The 22,205-nt window shown below is 37.6% G+C and overlaps 1 protein-coding gene across 2 annotated transcripts; it reads left to right on the forward strand.

The window, feature by feature from the left end:
- The first annotated feature begins 8,777 nt into the window (after positions 1 to 8,777).
- On the forward strand, positions 8,778 to 12,765 carry LOC145734663 (uncharacterized). Of its 2 annotated transcripts, none has more exons than XM_081988155.1 (6): positions 8,778 to 9,099; positions 9,417 to 9,470; positions 9,583 to 9,698; positions 9,842 to 10,144; positions 10,349 to 10,507; positions 10,595 to 12,765. In XM_081988155.1, the coding sequence occupies exons 1-6, from the start codon at positions 9,041 to 9,043 to the stop codon at positions 12,604 to 12,606; spliced, it is 2,703 nt and encodes a 900-aa protein (XP_081844281.1). In that variant the 5' UTR covers positions 8,778 to 9,040; the 3' UTR covers positions 12,607 to 12,765. The 2 variants fall into 2 exon arrangements, with proteins under 2 accessions (XP_081844281.1, XP_081844282.1); XM_081988156.1 differs by having other exon boundaries at positions 9,604 to 9,698.
- Positions 12,766 to 22,205: the final 9,440 nt, after the last annotated feature.

Below are 22,205 nucleotides of genomic sequence, written 5' to 3' on the forward strand. Positions count from 1 at the left end.
TTTAGCTGCTTAAGAATGTTTTTTATTTTGTTTTAGGTTGTAAACGGAAAATCAAACCAAAATGGGATAACGCAACAATGTATAGTAAACAGGAAAATGTTTTGGTTGTTACGTTTGCTATTTAATTTGTCACCTTTCTGTTTGTATATTACTTTGTTACGCCATTCTATATTTGTTTTGTTTTCTGCATAAGTGTTTAAATCAAGTTTTTACAGGGGTATTGTATTCATTATAAATGATTGATTTGTGATATTTCAAGGATTTGAATATATATATTTGTCAACTGTACTTTTGTTTATTATCATAGGTAACATAAACATAAATTAACATTCAATATTATAGGGCATTTCAATACGTATAAAATCAAAATTCTATACAGGAGTATTATTAATATTTCGTATACGTATATAATTATTTTTTGGATTATAGGTATACGACAATAGCAATAAACGTTTAATATAATTTACATATATAAGTTTATCCGCTAATTGTCATACACGTATAAACGAAGTAATAAACAACGTATTTAAAACATTTTTATTCAACTGTAAATCAACGAATTTTGAACGAGTATATTTACCAATTTTGATATATGTTTAACTTTGCTTACACATAATGTATATAAAATGGTTAGTAGTAGAGCAAAAATACACGTAGAAGTCGCGGACATTTTACGGTATATAACACGTTTTACATACACGGTATAGTGAAGGATAGTTGCGGATAGAAATAAACGAGTAATATACGGTTTTGTAGTTGTGTGCAACATCTGGTGACATCTGTACTCAACTCTATGAGTTAGAAAGTACAGATGGCGTTCCAAAATCTAGGAACAGCACCATTAATGCCGCATCATTCGGTAAACACCGATCTGATTGGTTGAAAATGGTGAGGTTTTGTTTTTTGTTCATCAATCCCAATCCTCTGACCGGTTTCGCCGTATTACGGCTCATCAGAGAGGCTATAGGGCTTGATAACCAAAGAACAAAACCTTCGTTCCAGTATAGTCAACTGGGTGCCAGAAATGATAGTTGTGTGCAACATCTGGTGACATCTGTACTCAACTCTATGAGTTAGAAAGTACAGATGGCGTTCCAAAATCTAGGAACAGCACCATTAATGCCGCATCATTCGGTAAACACCGATCTGATTGGTTGAAAATGGTGCACAACTATCATTTCTGGACGAGTATATTTACCAATTTTGATATATTTTATTTTTTTATTCCACACAACTATCATTTCTGGCATCCAGTTGACTATACTGGAACGAAGGTTTTGTTCTTTGGTTATCAAGCCCTATAGCCTCTCTGATGAGCCGTAATACGGCGAAACCGGTCAGAGGATTGGGATTGATGAACAAAAAACAAAACCTCACCATTTTCATACGGTTTTGTGTTGCTTGGGTACTATCCCTAATTTCGATGGCAATCCACATAAATTCTTAATTTTCATTCATAATTGTACAAGTTTAATTAACGCTTTCTATAGACCGGAAGATGAAATTCTTAATAATTTTATTGTTATAGCCATTATTGGGAAATTAAGAGGTCGAGCATTGAGATTAATTGACTCAAGAATTAATTAATTAAATACATGGCAAGACATTAAAAATGCACTTGAACTTAGCTTTGCCGACCAAAGGAAGTTAGATTGTTTAGTAAAAAACTTAATTTCATTGTCTCCAAGTAAAAATAAACACAAACAGGCACCTTCATTTACAAATCCTAATGTAAATCAACTGAGAAAATTTTAACATTATGCCTGATTTATCAAAAAGTATACAGTGCGTTTTTTAATGCACAACATAGGATTTTACATGTTAAATTTTTAAGCCCCTGTTAGACCATCTTATTTTGAAACTGCAGGTCTAAAACTTGACGGGTGTGTTTTTAGTACCCTGAAGTTTTAAGTAAGTTTACCAATTTGGTATAAAAAGTAATTAAAAACTGGCAAAAAATCATTTTTTTTCGAAAAGATCGTCGTTTCATACTCCCTGTATGCATTGTTGTTCTTTGTTGTTTTTGATACTGGCAGGGCAGGTAGCAGGTAGAGTGACATATTTTGACTGCATCACGACCCGACATCTTTTGAACGTCAAAAAGGCATTTTATGATTGTTTGGGATACTGTTTGGCTTCATACGGAGGTCACTTTGAACAATTCATTTATAAAAATACTTCTTTTGTTCTTAAATTTCTTGATATAAAGTTAATATTCTCATTTTGATAACCTTGTTTTACTTTCTACGCCAAATTTTTACCTATTGTATATACAGGGTGGCGCAATAGTGTGACAAAGTCCCATATTGTTGTTGGTTTTGATTTTTCTAAAAAAATCATTATGTAAAAGTTGATCAGAATCATTTGGTCTACAACATAAAAATACTTTCGACTATACAGGGTGTTGCGTAAGTGAGGACCAAAAATGTTTTTTGTTTTTTTTTTAATAAAACACCCTGTATATTTTTGCATATTTGGATTCTTTGTAAAATTCTACATCCGAATCAGTTTTCATCTTTGCATAAAATGGCGGCGTTGCCAACTTGTTTAACAAAACAATCAAATTAGGGGAAAAACATTAATCTTTGTTATCGACAATAATTGTCTAATGACTCGTAATAAAGTAATATAGCTATGTGATCGCGCTGAAACCCTTCTTTTCGTAACAGATTTATGGTTCAGTAAAAACAACCTATACCTAAATCCCGAAAAAACGAGTGCTGTTTTGTTTAGATCAAAACTAAATAAAATTGTAGTACCCGAATCTCTCAATATTAATGGAAATCAGATAGAACTTTATAGTGCTACAAAGTTTCTAGGTGTCAACATTGACGAATTCTTAGATTGGAGTGAAAATATTGAGAGATTGGGTGTCAAACTGAACAAAGCTTGTTACTGTATACGTAATGTAAAAAAGTACCTAGAACCGCACGCCCTCAGAACATTATACTTTGCAAACTTCGAAAATGTAATGAGATATGGTATAATCTTTTGGGCATCAAACAGTTCAGCACAGAGTATTTTCGTAATTCAAAAACGAATTATAAGAGTGATTTGTAACATGTCTCATTTGCAAACCTGCAGGGGAGTGTTTAGAGCAAATAAAATACTAACTACTTTTGCGTTATACATATTTGAGGTAATTTTGTTAACTTATAGGAACAAACATAATAATACAGTATGTAGTAACAAGACGCCAAATTTTCATAGGAGGTACAGTACTCGCTCAAATGACGTTCTTTATCCTCTACATAGACTAATATTATATGAGAAGGGTTCGTTTTACATGGGAATAAAATTATTTAATAAACTGGAAAACAGAATAAGGAGCGTACAACCTGAGAAAGCATTTAGAAGAGAATTAAGAAAGATGTTAATTAATATAGAGCCTTATAGCATAGAAGAATTTCTAAACCGGTAAATGTAATTGTGTTTATTGTATGAGGTCTGTGTCAGACCGTCAATGTTATTTGAACTTTGTAGTTTCTTCCTAGACGCCACTTCATTTTATGTAGTATTAAGTACAATAATTATGTAACTTGAAGTGAAGATGAAATAAAAAAAAAATAAAAAAAAAATAAAAATTGGCCTAAAGGAAGTCAAAACTGTAAGTAAAAGCTCAAATAGGCGTAGAAACATTGCGCCATACAATGTGTTTTGTACAGAGCGTCCAAGTTAGGAATGTTGAAAATCGGTTAATTCGATTTTTTTAAATGAGCCTTAAATACCCTGTATTTAAGGGTTGCATATTATTCTCCTGTCAATTCTCTTTAAGTTGCATTAAGATGTCTCTATACCTATCTCTGTTTTGGCGCTATTTTAATTTTTCTGAATTATCGTCTAAAAACGCATAAGAATAAATAAATTAATGCAATTATTTACGAAGTAGGCCATGGTCGTCGTAGCGATATTGCTTCAATTTTCTAGTTTGCCATGAAACTCACTGACATAATGAATATCAAACTTATTATCGATTTCGATGTCAATTTTATTGTTGATAGGTATCTACTTAATTGTTTGCAATTAATAAATAACTAAGTTTTATTTATGAAAATTAAATATGAATTTTTCAAAATCAGAGATGGTTGACATGATTTTCGTGTTGGGTGCTAGTGACAAAAATGCATTATTGGCTAAAAGATTGTATCAGGAGCGATATCCCGATAGAAGGCAACCAGAAAAAAGAGCATTTGAAAAACTTATGGAACGTTTTGAGAGGACTGGAAGTGTGTCATACACTAAAATTAAGAGACAGAAACGATCAAGAACCGATGAAATTGAAAAATGAAAATGATCGCTTCTTCGATCAATATTTTGATCGAAGAAGCGTTCAGCGCATTTTGAAAGATAATAAAATGCATCCTTATCACATACAACTACATCAAGAGTTACATGTTGACGACTACCAGAGTAGGCTGGAGTTTTGTGTGTGGGCTCAAAACAAAATTCTAGTATTAAGAAATTTTGTTCATTTAATATTGTTTGGAGATGAAGCTACTTTTCACCGAAATGGCAGTGTTAATAGGCGTAACTTTCACTATTATGCCACAGAAAATCCACATTTTGTTAGATCAAAAAACCGATGGTCTTTAAATGTTTGGGGTGGAGTTATCAGCGATAATGTAATCGGTCCTTACTTTTTTGAGCAAAGAGTAACCGGAGAAGTGTATCTGGATATTTTGCAGAATTACCTGCCTGGACTGTTTGCTGAAAGAGCAATTGAGATTCCACAGGAAATGTGGTTTCTCCATGATGAAGCACCAGTACATCTTACGAGGCCGATCATCAATTTCTTAAATAATACATACCGCGATCGTTGGATTGGAGGAGGAGGTCCTATTGCTTGGCCACCTAGGTCGCCAGATTTGAAAAAAATGGACTTTTCTGTATGTGGATTTGTTAAAGATCTAGTATACAGAATATCATCGACAACAAGAGAAGATATGAAGATACGAATACAAAATTGTTTTCGCAGTATAACTGTTGAAATGTGTCGTAATTTAAATCGTTCTTTTGAGAAACGTCTTGAACTTTGCATTCGTGAAAATGGCAGACACTTCGAACATTTAATTAAGTAGATATTCAACACAGTATTTTAATAAATTAAAAATTTTCAATAGACCTAGCATATTTTATTTTGCAATATTGCACACAAGCCAAATCTAAAGGAAATGAGTAATGACCCTTAACTTTTTAAATTGACCAAAATTAAATTCTCAACAATTTAGGATAACTAAATGCATAGTGTCATATTCAAAAATTTTAAATACAATTTAATTTACCATACTTTTCAGAGATCAATAATTTAACTTAATTATTTGCAAATTATTTGTCATAATGAATTAATACGTAAGTATGTTAGCTCGTCTTTATGCCACATTTTGTAACGTGTTCATGGTCAACTTCGAAAGTAATATTTAAATTTATTAATTTATTTTTACGCGTTTTTTGGGCAATAATTTAGTAAAATTAAAAAAGCGCTCAAACAAGTGAAGATAGGTATAGAGACATCGTAATGAAAATTAAAGAGAATTGACAGGAGAATAATATGCAAATACAGGGTGTTCCATTTAAAAAAATCGAATTAACCGATTTTCAAATTTCCTAATTTGGATGCTCTGTACAAAACACCTTGTATGGCGCAATGTTTTCTATGCCTATTTGAGCTTTTACTTACAGTTTTGACTTCCTTTAGGCCAATTTTCATTACTTTATTACGAGTCATTAGACAATTATTGCCGATAACAAAGATTAATGTTTTGCCCCTAATTTGATTGTTTTGTTAAACAAGTTGGCAACGCCGCCATTTTATGCAATGATGAAAACTGATTCGGATGTAGAATTTTACAAAGAATCTAAATATGCAAAAATATACAGGGTGTTTTATTAAAAAAAAAAACAAAAAACATGTTTGATCCTCACTACGCAACACCCTGTATAGTCGAAAGTATTTTTATGTTGTAGACCAAATGATTCTGATCAACTTTTACATAATGGTTTTTTTAGAAAAATCAAAACCAACAACAATATGGGACTTTGTCACACTATTGCGCCACCCTGTATGTGTTGTTACCTGCCGTGCCAGCATCAAAAACAACAAGCACCTATCATACATACAGGGAGTATGGAAAGATAAAATCTTTTCGAAAATAGAAGATTTTTTGCTAGTTTTTAATCACTTTTTAGGCCGAATTGGTAAACTTACTTAAGCTTCAGGGTACGAAACAGCCACCCGTCAAGTTTTATACTTCTAGTTCCAAAATAACATGGTCTGACATGTGCTTAAAAACTTAACACGTGAAATCCTATGTTGCGCGTTAAAAAAAACGTACTGTAGATGTTTTTGACGGTGAAAAGGGTCCTGAAGTGGCAAGTGCATGGTTGAGTCAATTAAGAAGTTTGTCTCTAATGGAACCGTGGCCCGATGCCTTTCTGCTGCAAACAGCCAGAAATAACTTAAGAGAGCCGCTAGATATTGGCTTCAAGGTAAAAATAAGGAACTCACTAGCTGGGATCTGTTTGAAACTGCATTTAAAAAGACATTTATGTTTGAATGAGTAATTCGGACTATTGGAGGAAGATGCAAAGTCGCCATCAGCTCCCTACAGAAAATGTGAGTGTTTATTTTCATTCTAAATTTACATTATGTAAAGTACTTGGCTTGAACTTCATGGAGACAAAAGAACAGGTAGCAGTGGGTTTACATTCTAGAGATTTAAGCAACTTTATTACGTCCAACTTGTTTCGGGACATTGTAAGCTATAAACGTGTGGTCAATGCTCGTCGTGCTGGACAAGGTGACCGTTCTAAAGGCAAGACAAGTCTTTCCAACAATGAAGGAGTTTTAAGCAACAAACCACGAAGAAAAGCAGGGAGCCAAGTACGTTGCTACAATTGCAATACTCCTGGACATGTGGTGTCTGAATGTAAGAAGCCATTAACACCAAAACGATCCTGTTTTGCACACATCAAGTAAAGGATTGCCCTGCTAACAATCAGAAGCCTGCCAGAGGAGACCATACAGTACTGATGGTACAAAGTCAGTTTAACTCAACAATTAATAAATTTATTAACACTTCAAAACACTCCGTACAATAATTAACTCAGCTACTAAAAACACTACTACAATTTCATAATTATACGACGCGCCTCGCCCTTCAGAGATCACTCAATTTACACTAGGTAGTACAGCATTTCTGTACCCAATGCCCACATAATTTAAAGAAGAAGAAGAGTTTTGTGTGTCACCTGTCCGTATGTCTGCCGTCGCTGTCATTCAGTTTTTTTTGTGCTTCATGCTCACAGGCAAAAAGAGAAAAAAAATCCAATATACGGTAATAATATTCCATAATTATCCTAATAATCTTTGCTTTCCACAGATTATGAGAAAACACACAAGAAAATCGCCATCCCCCGGTCCCAGCCATCGTCGTCGCTCGAAACATAGGGCTCGAAAGAAAGACTTGGAGGAACGTCTTCAAAGGGTGGAATACCTGCTTTCTAGGGCGCACAGGCCAAGTCGAAATAACGTCACAGGTCGGACTGAAACCAGATCCGAATGGTTAACGACAAGCAGGTCCAGGTCCTCAGGACACTCTTCCCGTGTAAGGGAGAGATCACCTTTAGGACCAGCCCGTTCGAGCCCTACAATGAGTAATAGTTACTCTAGACAGGACACTCCTGTCACGGCCGCTGCTCCAAACATTGGAGATGATAACCTGGGGGATACTCCTCCATTACAAATTCAAGTAGACCCAGACTTCCTTCAATATTTGGGGGAAGATCCTGAATCCTTAAAAACCAAAGGGATACTCCTGCATGAGGTGTTACTTTCTCGTTGGTCTTACATTCTTGAGGAGGGATTACCTGCTGATAAACGCGCAGAGTTATTGGGAAAATATCCACCCCCAAGCAATTTTGACAGGCTGACAGCACCTCAAATCAACCTGGAAGTGCTGCATTCGCTCCTTACACTGCCACAAAAACGAGATAAAGCCCTCTGCGGAATGCAGGATCAACTAGGGTCTGCCATTTCCCTAATTGGGGGAATTGTCTTACTACAAAATTTAGGGTTTGTCATCAACTTTAAGAAGAGTTGTCTCACACCTAGAAGGCAGTGCCTTTACTTGGGATTCGTCTTTAACTCGGAAAGCTTAACATTAGAGCTTCCTTTAAAGAAACGTGTAAAAGTTTTTAACTTGATACAAAAGTTTTTGAGAGTAAAACGTTGTAAAATCAGAACTTTTGCCCAGTTTCTGGGAGTTCTCGTAGCATCATGCCCAGCCGTAAAGTATGGGAGGGCCCACCTGAAAGATCTGGAACGAGAAAAACATCTGGCTCTTGAGAGAAACAATACAAATTACAACGCGGTAATGTACTTAAGGCTAACTCAGGTGGCCTCTGATTTGGCTTGGTGGTCCTCCCATATAAGAGATTCAACAACATTTTACAAGACAGGTATGATTATGAGATAGTCACCGATAGCTCTCTGACTGGTTGGGGGGCCTACTGTCAAGGTGAACACACCAGTGGCTGGTGGAGTCCCATACAGAAGACTGAGCATATTAACTTTCTCGAGCTGAAAGCCATCTTTTACGGCCTAAAAAAAAATTTAATGGCTTTTAAAAAATCATGCCAAATTCTCCTGAAAGTCGATAATTCGACAGCGATCTCATACATTAACCGAATGGGTAGCATTAAGCACGCGAAGTTAAATAGATTAGCCCGTAAAATATGGGACTGGTGCGAATTTCGAGACATTTGGATTCATGCGACATATCGCTTGCTGAGTACCATAGTGGCGAAACTGCAAAAATTCCAAAAATAAACTAATGGCGCCAAAGTATTTTATGTTACGCCCTCTTTTAAGTACAATATTGGCGAAACGATAACTTTTTACGTACTCACCAGAGGACAGCATCGGTCGTTATGGCCGTGCCGATAATGTTCAACCAATTACGCGCGTTAGTGGCGAATTCAGTGTTATGCCAAGAGTTAAAGTGATACGTCAGCAGTTTTTTACTGAGAAGTGGCGAAACGCATGATTCGTCGTTGTTGTGTGAAATTCAAAGGCGTAATATCAAAAACTACGGACGAAAGGTAAGTTACTCGGACTTAATAATTTTTTTCCTTTTTGTTATTTGCACTGTATTGGCGAAAGTGACTTTTTCGCCGACACTGATGTAAATTACTTTAACAATACGTATTTCACATTTAACGAATGTACTTTTTCGTCTTTATTATTCTAAGATTTGGTTTATAAATGCTGCATTAATGACGGTAAATATTATTCGCCATTATTGCTCTGAAAACGAATAATATTTGAAACATTTTTTGTTTTGTTGATTCGACGCACATCGCACATGGTACCTTAACTCTAATAACATCGTGTGACATGTTTTTTTTTTGTTTTGCAGCAGGAACATGAATGAACGCTCACAGAAAATATTTGCTGCCTTAGGTATTAGCAGGTAGGTTTTGTTGACTTATTTTCCAATCACCGTCCTTTCTATTTCATAATGTTATTATTCAGCTAGTTGCAAATATTGTTTAGATGTCTCCTAATAGGAGTTATTTTTTTAGAGTCAGGTCTTTTGCTTACAGGACAACGGATACTGGGCAAAACAAAATTCAGTCTTTTGATATCAATGATCAAAAAGTAGTATCACCAGCTACTCAATCCAGTCACAATGAAGTTGGTGAGTTATTTCTATTTGTATCCAAATATTTAACCCTTAACTTCATGATATTAATATCAGGGATATTATTATTTATATTATTAATCTTTGGAATAACCTTTTATCATTAGCTTTCTTGAGTTGTTTAATGTTCATTGTTGCAGGTACTGATTTCAACTACGAGGTGGCAAAATTTCCAGGTGTTGAAGAAGAACTTAATGTGATTTCTACACTTGCCAAATCTCCTAACTATGTTGCACACTCTGAGGTTGCACCCCTATCGATCATTCCCCAGTTAGAAATTAATAGTACCCATCAAAATAATCCCGATGAATGTGACCAGCGCAAAGAAGTAGAAAACACTTCTGAAACTCAACAAAGCCCAACCGATAGTGGCACAATTAGTTTTACCATTAGCAAGTTTTATGACGAACCACCCAAAACTAAACCTATAAATATTTATCCTGGTGAGTATGTCTCCAAATGTTATGTCATAAAGCTGACTCTTATAAGATCACGTTTATTTTTACTTCTTTTATAAATATTTAACGTCAGCTTTTCATCATATTGTTTGGCAAGTATTGATTTTAAACAGGTATAAATCGATTGATGATTCTCGAAAATATAAATATTATAAGTAGTATTATTTATTTTTTATTATTATGTTTTAGAAAACAAGGAAAATATTTTTTGCCAAACGGAGAATAGTTGTATAGAGAGTATGACGTCTCACGTTGCTCTCGTTAAACCTGAATCAGTTATTCCCCTATCTGACAAACATTATGAAGAAACACTCACACCTCTAATTGATAATAACTCTGCTGGAGATGGTGAGTGTATTTCTTAAAATGTCATTTCAAAAGCCTGACTCATTGAGTTAGTATTTGATATTCTATTTAAATATTTGGTTTTTTTAGAAGTGAAAACTTGTGAAGATGATCGACCGCTTGATTCTCATGATTCCTCATCCTCTTCAAGCAGCTCATCTTGTAGCACAAGCTCTGAAAGCAGTTCCTCTTCTTCAAGCAGAAACAGTACAGCAGATCCAACGGATGACGATATTGCTGATCCCACGTTTGGCGTTACTGAAGATTGTCTTATTGATAAGAGCTCATCAAGCGATGAATCTACCGTACCGGACGAGGTAACGTTAAACTCAAAGAAAAGGAAGAGAAATCAAGGTGAATGGAAAAAAACTTTGGCTAAGAAGCTTCGAAATTCAGGTCAAGAATACTACTCACTAAACAATGGAAAATTGCAGAAGGCCAAGAAAATGCTTAAACCATGCAACGCTGAAACATGTCGATTTAAATGCCTTGCTAAATTTTCTGAAGAAGAAAGACAAATTTTGTTTAAAAAATTTTGGGTGTTGGGAGATTTGCAAGCTCAGAGAAACTACGTTTTAGGACACATGCAGAGTATACAGCCATTATCTCGCCGCGTGATACTGAATCGACAAAAAAACCGTACCCTCAATTACTCATATTTTTTCAGAAAAAATGATAAACAGGTTTCCGTTTGCTTTAAATTTTTTAGAAGTACTTTGGGCGTTTCTGAAAGGTTTATAAGAACTGTAAAGGCAAAGAATGACGGCGGATTTCTAGAAGGGGAGAAACGTGGAATTAAACCCAGTAATAAACTGTCGCAGGAAATAACAAATGGCATGAGGGAGCATCTGGCTTCAATTCCAGCGGTTGAAAGTCATTATACTAGAGCTAACACTCAGAGAAAATTCATTGCTGGAGGAAAAAATCTTTCTGATCTGTACAGGGATTACGTTGAAATGTGCAGAGCTAGTGGCACTCCTTCTGGAAAATATTCTATGTACCGCCATATTTTTCTCTTTGAATTTAATATGTCATTTCACTCACCTAAAAAAGACCAATGCCAAACGTGCGAAACATTTAAAAATTCAAACCCGGAAGAAAAAACAGCATTAGATGAGAGTTACAAAACTCACATGCAAGAAAAAGAACTTTCCAGGGAGGAAAAAAAATTAGATAAAACATTGATCAGCGATGATTATAAAGTTGCCTGCTTTGATTTGCAGGCTGCCTTACCAACTCCACGAGGTGACGTCAACTCCTTTTACTACAAATCACGTTTGAATTCATATAACTTTACGGTTTGTCAACTTGAAAATAAGGGCTTGGGACCAGTTCAGTGCTACTTCTGGCACGAAGGAGAGGGAAAACGCGGTTCCAATGAAATCGGCACTTGCCTTTTGGATTATCTGCGAAAAGTCTCGGCAGCTGCTGACTCTCAAAAACTGAATATTGTATTATATTCTGACAACTGTGGAGGGCAAGGAAAAAATAAGTTCATTATTTCCGCTTTCTTGTATGCTGTTGCCAATTTTAATATCAACAGCATTACCCACAAATTCCTTGTAGTCGGACATGGACAAAATGAAGGGGATGCAAGTCATTCTATCATAGAAAAGGCAATCAAGAAAGCTCTTAAAAATGGACCTATCTACGTTCCCTCCCAATATGCAACCGTTATTAACAACGCAAAAAAAACAGGTGCCAGGTTTGTTGTCAATGAACTGGCGCACGGTGATTTTTATGACCTCAAAAGTTTGCATCAGGGCATTGCAAACAACGAATTTAACCGCGACTCAAGTGGCGAGAAATTTAACTTCAACGATATTTCTATTATTCGCTTTGATAAACACCACTTGGATCGATTTTTTTTTAAAACTGCTTACAGCGACCCAGAGTTTCGATGTGTGATAGTCAGCAATGTCACGAAGACAAGAAAATCGACTTTGAAAAACTTAAATGGTTTTAAATTATTGCCCGCTTATTCTCAAAGTATTCCCATTGGGAAAAAAAAATTCGACGACCTCCAGTCTCTTGTTAAAAACAGGTCCATCCCCCGAGTTCATGCACCTTTTTTTGAAAATTTGAACCACGAGAAAAACTAAAAGGCTTGGTGGGGCTCTATGTAGTGGGTATGTACCTACTATTCTATTTTTTTAATCCATACATCAGAGAAAGTGTGCTGTGTTATTAATCTAAACTTTGCTCATTAGTTTTATAAGAAACTGACTGTTGCTCAATAAACTTTTTTCTTGCGTATTAAACCAATAATATTATTATAATTTTATTTATTTTTTGTTCCCTACTTGTCATTGTTGAATTGAAATTTGCGGCAAAAACTACTCAATATTTGTGCCACAACGGCGAAAAAACATACTAACATTTGACCTATTCACTTTTTTACTTGTACATAGGTATACATACTTAGAGTACAACAAAAGAAGTTTTACCAAACCACTTTTGTTTTGAAAATTCCAATCTAAAACCTACTACGCCTTTTCCAACTATGAGCAAAACTTTACAAGCAATTATCTCAAAACGACTCATTTCCACTTTCGCCACTATGGTTCTCAGCAAGCGATATATAGCATCAAAGTGCAATTTGGCCGACTCAGATTCCAGAGTTATCTCGTTAGAGACTGAGTGGCAGCTAGGTGACGGTTTTTTTCCAATTATTCTGCAACAATTTGGTCAGCCAGTCATAGACCTGTTTGCTTCAAACATTAACGCAAAATGTAGGCTATATATATCCTGGCACAAAGATCCAGGGTCTTTAGCCGTGGATGCATTTACTACTGACTGGTCAGAACACTACTTTTACGCCTTCCCACCCTTTTCACTGGTTCTTAGGGTGCTAAATAAAGTAATAGCTGACAAAGCTAACGGCATAGTGGTGGTTCCTTACTGGCCTTCCCAGGCATGGTATCCAATTTTTTAAAAGATTTCCTGTATGAAACCAATTCTCTTGGGTCCAGCGAAAAATCTTTTATCCTCTCCTTTTCAAGATTTGCATTCTCTGCATAAGCATTTGCATTTGTTATAGGAAACGAGTCTTTTCTTTTAATCGCAGTGAATTTATGGTTTACAGTACCCCGGAGCGGAGCTGCTTATCAAGGGCGTCTTTCAAAGAAAAGGCCTACCAGACGTTACTCTCAACACAATTTTGAATTCTCTAGCAGCCTCGACGTTGAAACAATATGATTCATCCTACAAGGCTTGGTGGAGGTACTGCAATAACAGGAAGATGAATCCATTCACTGCTCAATTAACTGAAGCCTTGGAATTTTTGGAATATGAGAAGAGGAGAAAGAAAAGTAATAGCTCCATAAACCAGCACCGCTCAGCCTTAGCTCTGATCTTGCCAGAGGACTTCGGAAATAATCCTATCGTAAAAAGGTTTCTGAGAGAGATATTTCGACATAACCCCCCAGCTGCGCGTTCAGACCGCGTTTCTTCGGGCGAGGCGCTAGTATAATTACGATCGAACTTCACAGGTAAGTTCCTTTGATCGTATAATTATACGACGCGCCTCGCCCTTCAGAGATCACTCCCTCCCTCTAAATTCCCTCCCAATATTCAAAATATTGCCATCTTTAAAACTGAATGACAGCGACGGCAGACATACGGACAGGTGACACACAAAACTCTTCTTCTTCTTTAAATTATGTGGGCATTGGGTACAGAAATGCTGTACTACCTAGTGTAAATTGAGTGATCTCTTCGGTCGAGGCGCTAGTATAATTACGATCGAACTTCACAGGTAAGTTCCTTTGATCGTATTGTAACATAGTAATTACACTATGTTCCGTACCTACATTTGCTTCGGTCTCCCCCAATACCAGACTTATGTAAACAAGATCGGCGAATTGGGGTCATGATGTAGGTATAAATACAGCTTCAAAGCAAGTACTAATCACTGATCTCTGGGATAGTCTGGGTTCACCATCTGTGTAGCTTTTAGTGGAGCAGGTGGTAACCAAGTGCAAGCACCCGGGAATCAGCCTGTTAAAGGAAATAGCAAGGGCGAGCAGCATTAGTTGCCGTACCGGCTTATCTCCCTTTAACAGTACCATAGCGTCTTATTCGGCGTGGTGAATGCCCTGGGACACTAGTCTAGGGTTCTATTCACCCCCGGTAAGCGTGCGCCCTCCGCGAGCCTCAACAACCATCCCCACACACACCGCACATCATGATCCTCGCCTTCTTGGAAATCGGGGGGTAAGACCATTGTAGTTTTATCTTAAATAAAAACGTATTACCTGTATACCTGTGGTTTCCTTTTTCTGAGCTACCCCTTAACGCGACATGGTGGAGGCGCCTTGTTTCATCCCCGTCTGCTAATCCTCACATTAGTCAGTCTCACACGCCAATTAAGGGCACGGGACTAAGGGCATGAATGAATTGAGGAAAACATACAATCTGAGATCAACAAAACCCGACAGCCCATTTAAACCAAGGCACAGGAGCTCAAGTGTGGGGGACACGCTAAGGCAAGGGCCAGAAGAGCAACCGGAATATTTCACCCTCACCTTGGTGCGTCAAAAAGACACAGGGATAACAGAAAATATAGAGGAAAATCAAAACGAGAACGAAAGGTCAGAAAACGAGGATAACACAACGATAAGCGGAGAAACCCCACCTGCCCCAATTCAAGGGTACCCCGAAGGCACTAACAGGGAAAAAGAAGCCAGTATCAGTACCATGGCAAATATTACGATTTCATCCGTGGAAACAGGGGAGAAGACACCTACATTACCACAATTCATCTCCCCCCCCCACATTCAACCCTTGCACAGACTCCGCACAATCATTCTTAGCAACCTACGACCGAACAGCGGTCGCAAACAATTGGAATGACGCCCTGAAAATTTTATATTTTCATTCCTTTCTGCAAGGGGCAGCTAGTATTTGGTACACAGAATACAAGCAGGCCCACCCAGACAGCAACTGGCACCTCATTGGCCCGGCCTTCAAAGCAGAGTTCTGCGACGACTATGGCAGCCTGAGACTACTTTCGAAGGTACGAAAAGAACAGAAAAACCCGCGGAACCAACGAAGAATTATTTTTACGACCTAAGGGTTCTGTATGAGGAATATAAGCAGGTAGTCGATATGGTGGAATTTCAAGAAATTTTTCAAAACGGGCTGAGATCCGACCCAAAGGCCAGATATTAGTGGCTCACACACTTTCCCAACCAGCCTCCGAGATCCTTAGAAGAAGTCAAGCTACTATGCATCACGATGGACAACGTCCCTTCAGAACCATGCACACAAGAACCACCCTCTACATTCCGGCCGCAGCGCCAAGTAGACAGTGGCGCAGGCTTCAGAGAATATACACGGTATGAAAACCTTCGGAGAGATAACAGGACCCCATCCCCGCCCAGAAGGGTGTACGACGCAAGACGCACCCCCCCTCCGGGTAGACGAGCCCCGCCCGCGAGAACACGAGACAACAGGCCAACATGCTACTACTGCGGGAAAATTGGGCACTTTGCGGCAGTCTGCAGAAGCAGACAGCAGCACCCAAATTCCAGGGGGTGGAAAAAGTAGGCCCCGTCACCCTCTCCACTTGGGGCCCAACGTGCAATAAGGTCTTGACAATAAACGTAGTGCTAAACGGATACTATATACCGGCGATAATTGACACAGGAGCGGAACTCAATATAGTAACCAGCCGCCTAGTAGGAAACAGGGGGATGGTCATTAAACACCCCACTCTACTTCTTACAGCAGGAGGGCAAAGAATTCCGAGCCTAGGGGAAACAAAGACATCACTAGAGATACGGGCAACGATACTAAAAGACCCCCCCCAGCCCCTCATCTTGGGCATGGAATTTTTGGAGGACACAGAAGCAACGATTAGCCTGGCACAAAGAACAATAACCCTAGGGAAAGACTTATCCATCACAAAATAAAGCAGTTTTTTTAGTAGCTAAATAAATCATAGTTTTTATCATTGAAAAACACATCAACAACGAGCAATCTTCACTTCTTCTTGCTCCTTACCCCAGCAGAAGCACTTATGCATAATTTGTAATAAACTTTCTATAAAAATTACATAATCCCAAAAAGCTTTGTAATTCTTTTGTTTTCTTAGGGGTGGAAAATTGCTTAATTCCAGATGATTTATCTTCTTCAGGGGTTTTCCTTCACTGCTTGCCCAGAATCCTAGGATTCTTATCTTCTGCTGTAAATACTCGCACTTGCTTGGCTTGAGGGTTAAGTGGGCTTCTCTGATGTTTTGAAATACTTTCCTTAATTTTGTGATGTGGTCAGCTAGGTTTTCTGAGTAGATTATAATGTCATCTAAGTAGATTAAGATATCTCTCCATTTCATCTCTTTGAATATCTTATCCGCCAATTGTTGGAATGTTGCCGCTGCGTTGCACAGTCCAAAACTCAGCACATTGAATTCGTATGACCCGTGTCCTTGTGCCGTAAATTCCGTGTATTGTTTTGATGACTCTTCAATTGGTATTTGCCAATACCCTGAAAACATATTCAAGGTGGTAAAGTACTTGGCATTTCCCAGATATGGGAATATACACTGGGTTTATTGTTCTCTTGTAGTCTCCGCAGAATCTGGTGGAGCCATTTTTTTTCTTCACCAGGACACCTGGGCTTGCCCAGGGCGAATGGCACACGGTCTTATTACGCCACACTCTAGCATTTCTTGTATTTGTGTGTCAATGATTTCTCGCTGAGTTTGAGACACTCCGCAAGGGCGGCATTTGACTGGTTTATCTTCAGTGACTTCTATTTTGTGCTCTATGAGTTGTGTTTTCCCATGTATTTAGCTGATGACAAAAAATGTCGTTATATTCGGTTAGAAAATTTTCCATCGTCTTTTTGAATTCTTTTTCTGTGGTGTGATTTAATTTATGGTCGTCTAGTGTCACTATGTGTTCTTCAGTCTTGTACGTTGTCTAGAGGTGGCTTATGTCTTCATAAATAGGTTCTAACCGTGCTACTGTCGTGCCTTTAAAAATTACTCTATTTGTGGGTCCTATGTTTGTCAGATTCACCGTGATTTTTCCTCCGTACAGATCTATGCTGCACCAGAGATTGTTGCGGACCAACCACCCTTTGTTTGGCACCATGAGTTTTTTGTCGTTTCCTGGGGGCTGTGGTTCAACTTTTACTGTTTTCTTTTCCCCTGGATTAAGGACACAGTCTTCAGACATTCTTATTTTTTCAGCCACGTTTTCTTTGTCTTTTACAAAGTACGGCCGGGCGTCCCATGAGCTGACTTTCTCGGTTTATGAGGTTTTGGCAGCGGGTTTCTATCTTTAGAGACCCATAACGTTAAGTTTGTGCCGTTGAATTCTTCGAACAGTGCATTTTTTATTTCTGTCCAGTCGGTTTTGTTATTTGCGGAAGTCGATCTCGGGATGGCTATGCTGGAGATACCGTTCCGAACCGTTAATTTTTTTAATTTAATTGCCCTAAATTTTGAGTGTCTGAGAGGGCATGCATTCGCCATTATTTTCTATTATTGCCATATGTAAGACGAGTCTGTTTCCTTTTTGAAAGCTGGTCGTACTGCCTAAGCTTATTTTTCCTGTTTCTTTTTCGGCTAGGTAATTTCTAATAGCTTTTCCGACTCCTCTGTCTTTATTTGGCGTTTTGGAGGACGCAAAGGCCCATGCAATATTGCTCGGTAAGCTGAAAATTAATCCGGGTATTTCTCGGAAAACTTCTTTCCAGCTTCGTATGCTGCTCTCTTGGCTTGGCTCTAATTTAAGATTGTGAGTGCTTTTTATATTAGCAATTGGGTGTAGCTTGTGGGTGCTTTTCATATTCTGTCTTAGTGGTATAATCATGTTTTGTGCCAACCTGAGCGTTTTCATTATTAAACATCCCTCTAAAATTTCATCCCTAATATCAAAGGTTGGGGTGGGCCTGTCAATATTGTTGCTTTAACTTTCAATTCTCGTACTTTGTTGCCCCTAAGTTCAAGAGAGGCCCATGTCTCTCCTTGACTAGCTATTTTTGGCCTCCTGCTGTGAGTGGAGAAGGTGACAGAGCTTAGTTTTGCCACCCCCTGGCGTTTGGGTACTGCTGCCTGCTTCTGCAGACTGCAGCAAAGTGCCCTAGTTTCCCGCAGTTATAACATGAGGGTCTATTGTCTCTAGTTCTTGTGGAGACGTAGCGCCTTTCTGGCGGTGGCGTGCGCCTTGTATCGCACGTCCTTCTGGGTGGTGGCGGGGTTCTTTCTCGATAGGGGTGGGTTTTTTCGTAGCGTGACTGATGCCTGGGAGCCGAGTTGTACTTGAATTGGCGCTGGGGTCTAAATGCTGGGAAGAGTGGTTTCTACAGGAGCGTTGTCCATCGTAATGCACAGCATTTTCATTTCGTCCAAGTTCCGGGGGGCCCGGTTGGGGAAATGTGTGAGCCAGTAGTATCTCGTTCTAGATTCGTCCTTTAGGCCATTTAGAAAATTTCGTGGATTTCGTCAAGGTCTACCACTTATCTGTACTCTTCGTGTAGGACCCTTAAGTCGTAAAAGTAGTTTTTTGTTGATTCCACGGGCCCTTGTTTCCTTTCCCACACTTTTGAGAATAGTAGTAGATAAACTGTGGCAGTTCGCTTTCAGTATCCTCGTTGTCCCCCTGGCCACCTTCTTTTTTCTCAAGTAACGGGTGTTCAAAAATTGTCAGGTCGCCTATGGATGGCAATTGTTACAAAAAGCGTATGTATTAGATAACGTTGCAAACAATTATTTGACAGCTGTCAATCCGCCGGTTTGATTTAGAACCATATACGAACTTATCAACGTTCAAGCTAGAACGAGAGGACCACAGCCAACTACGACCAAAACAATTATATTTCGCAGTCTCGTCTTATATTACAAAAACACCCTGTAGTAGCTGTCTGCTGCACGAACTTAGTACGACGTTTAAAGAAACCAAAAATATTCTCCCCACCATTACCCACCCTTAGTCTCAGCACCTAAATCTCCACTGTTGTTTGTCGTACAACTAATTATAAGTTTGAAAATACAAAATCCGTTTTTAAAAACTTTTATTTCTCTAACTTGGATGTGAACTATAGCAAAGCGGTCTAAAGAATGATTTGATTTGATACAATGGGCTATACTTAATACCTATGCACTGCTAAGCTAAGCACTTCTACTATACTAGACACTGGTCAGCTGTTATGGGTTCATAACTCCTCCCAACCTAGATGGAAACAACAGGGGTACCATGTTGTTTTCAGGAACATCCCTCTTGGTGGTGGAATGACCGGTCGGTTGACGCTTCGTCTTCTTGAATTGGTAGAACTTCCAGACTGCAAACATCAAAAGCATGGCAAGGGTTACCATCAGGAAAGATGTTGAAAAGCTCCAAACCACTGGATGAATGTTTTCTTCGTCTAGAAAGTCTGCGTAGTATCTACTTTCACTAAGACTCTTGATATCTTTTAAATTTAATGAGGTCAGTTCCAAAGGCTTCAGCTTAAGGGCAACAGAGTGGTTTAAGGAAAAATCCATTTGAGGAAGAATAAATGGATTTCCTGGAATTATGTCCTCTTTATTCCAAAACTGGTTATCTAACATGCCTATCCCACAATTTCTTGGAATTTTGACCAAATTAGGGTGGTTTAAAAATACAATCTCCTTAGTTTGGCATAACATTGTGAACTTTAAGTGGACTATTTGTTGGTTTTGCCAAAACGTATTCATTTGTTATTGATTGAATTATGGCGTCGGTTACTCGTACTGGTGTCACTTCACATTTTCCAATATTGGCGTGTCTGATAAGTTGAACAGCACAATCATCTCTCTGAGTTTCCAGGTGATTTTTACAGATGTAGGTGTTTTCGATCATCGGACAGGCGTCTTCTTCATATTCGGCAGAATCGGCTCCAATTACCATGTAGGGTGAGTGGGGTACAATGATGGAATTGTTCATTGGTATAGGTAAAAGGTGAAACATTTCAAAGGATTCTTTGAGAAATATTGGAAAGTGAATTGCAAAAATTATTTTATTTTTGGAGAAGGTTACTTGGAGAGCAGACAGTTTATAATAGTACTGAATATTACTTAATGTTAATAGTTTATCAATACCATAAAGTTTTGTCAAATCTTTAAGGATGGTATCCAATTCATGGTATGAAATTATACTACTATGTAAAACATTAAGTTGTGCAAACATAATTGCATTTTCCAAGTTATCCAAAAATGTTATTAAGTTTTGACTACTAAAGATTATTTGAAGGATGGTACTTTGAATTCTTAGTAGAGTAGTTGTGTCAATTAAGGTTTTATTTATTAATTTTTCAAAAGCTTTAATATGAGACTTAATCAAAGCTTGATTGTTGTATAAAATCGTTATTGAACTGTTATAGTTGTCAATCAGCTGTTTAGTCAGTGAAATTTGAAAAGAAAGTTCTTTTTGTAATGTAGTTTTCTGATAGTGCAATTCTGATATGGCTTTATCATATTTGTCAGCGTCATCAGAATCAAGAGTACCAAAAAGCCACTTTGAGACTTTTCCAACTACATTGATCAGTCCACGTTTATTTCGATTATGTGGTCGTATATTATTAAACTTATTTCTAGCTTCTAGGATTAAGAACTTTGCATGATTAAGCAAATTGATGGCATTTGTATGATATGTAAGTTGCGATACTTGAAAGTTTGTTATGTTAAGCGAATTATTTACAAAATCATAAAAGTATTCTAGATTTTCCATTTGGTGAATTAAGGGTGTAAGTTCTACAAAATGTAGGAATGTATGTTTGGTGTTTACGACTTTAGCATTTCCTAGATTAAAAGGAAGGAGAGGTGCTTTTAATGGAATGGTTTTGAGGTCGTCATCAGTCAGATGAATCGGTGTCACAAACGGTGTAACTACAAGAAGGAATGGCACCATCAGGTTCATTTTCCTGTGGAACAGAAAAAAGTCTAGGTTTTTGAATCTGTGATTTGTGAATAACCTTCTTGTCTTTAGTTATTATTTTGTTACCAATATCGTGATCGACAAAATGCTTTTTCCTTCGAGGTTTATCTTTACTTCTTTGAGCTGATTTGTCAGTAACAAATACTTTTTGATTTGTACTAAACTCAGGTGGAGTTTCACGGTTTTTATTATGTTTTTCAATTGTTCGTGTTTTCGTTTCTAAAGAAAGGTCATAGATTTTCTGATATATAGTTTTCAGTCTTTCTTTTCTGTCATTAATATATTTATTAACGATTATTTCGTCTGTTAAATCAAAGGGATCTAAAGCGTTAATACGTCCATTAATAACATCGAAAGGTTTCTGTTTAGTAACACTATGAATTGATGAATTATATCCTATTATAGAAAATTGCATTAATTCCTTAGGCATTAATGAGGAATTTTTAAGTTTTAAGATGCGATATAATTCAATGAGAGTTGAATGTAATCTCTCAACTGGACTATTACTGTTGGAATTACCAGCTGTTGTAAAGTGTAATTTAATTTTGTGAAGTTTGCAAAATTCTAAGAGCAGGGACGTTTTAAATTCCGTACCATTGTCACATGTTATTTGTTGAGGTAGGCCATGGTGACTGATAAAAGTTGCAAGATTATCTAACACAATTGTAGCGGTACAAGCTGGTTGGAGTTCATAAGCTTGTGCATAACGCGAAAAGGCATCAATAATTGTGAGAAACTTGACACTATTAATTTGGAATACGTCCATGTGAATGCTCTCAAAAGGTTGTGAAAGTGTA

Source organism: Ips typographus, linkage group LG10 (genome assembly GCF_016097725.1).
Source record: "Ips typographus isolate SLU linkage group LG10, UJ_Ityp_2.0, whole genome shotgun sequence".
In the NCBI taxonomy this organism is placed as follows: Eukaryota; Metazoa; Arthropoda; class Insecta; order Coleoptera; family Curculionidae; genus Ips; species Ips typographus.

Coding starts and splice junctions, on each gene's coding strand:
- LOC145734663 (XM_081988155.1), top strand. CDS start 9,041: ATGATTCGTCGTTGTTGTGTGAAATTCAAAGGCGTAATATCAAAAACT. Junction 9,100..9,416: donor TCAAAAACTACGGACGAAAG/GTAAGTTACTCG, acceptor TTTGTTTTGCAG/CAGGAACATGAATGAACGCT. Junction 10,508..10,594: donor TAATAACTCTGCTGGAGATG/GTGAGTGTATTT, acceptor TGGTTTTTTTAG/AAGTGAAAACTTGTGAAGAT.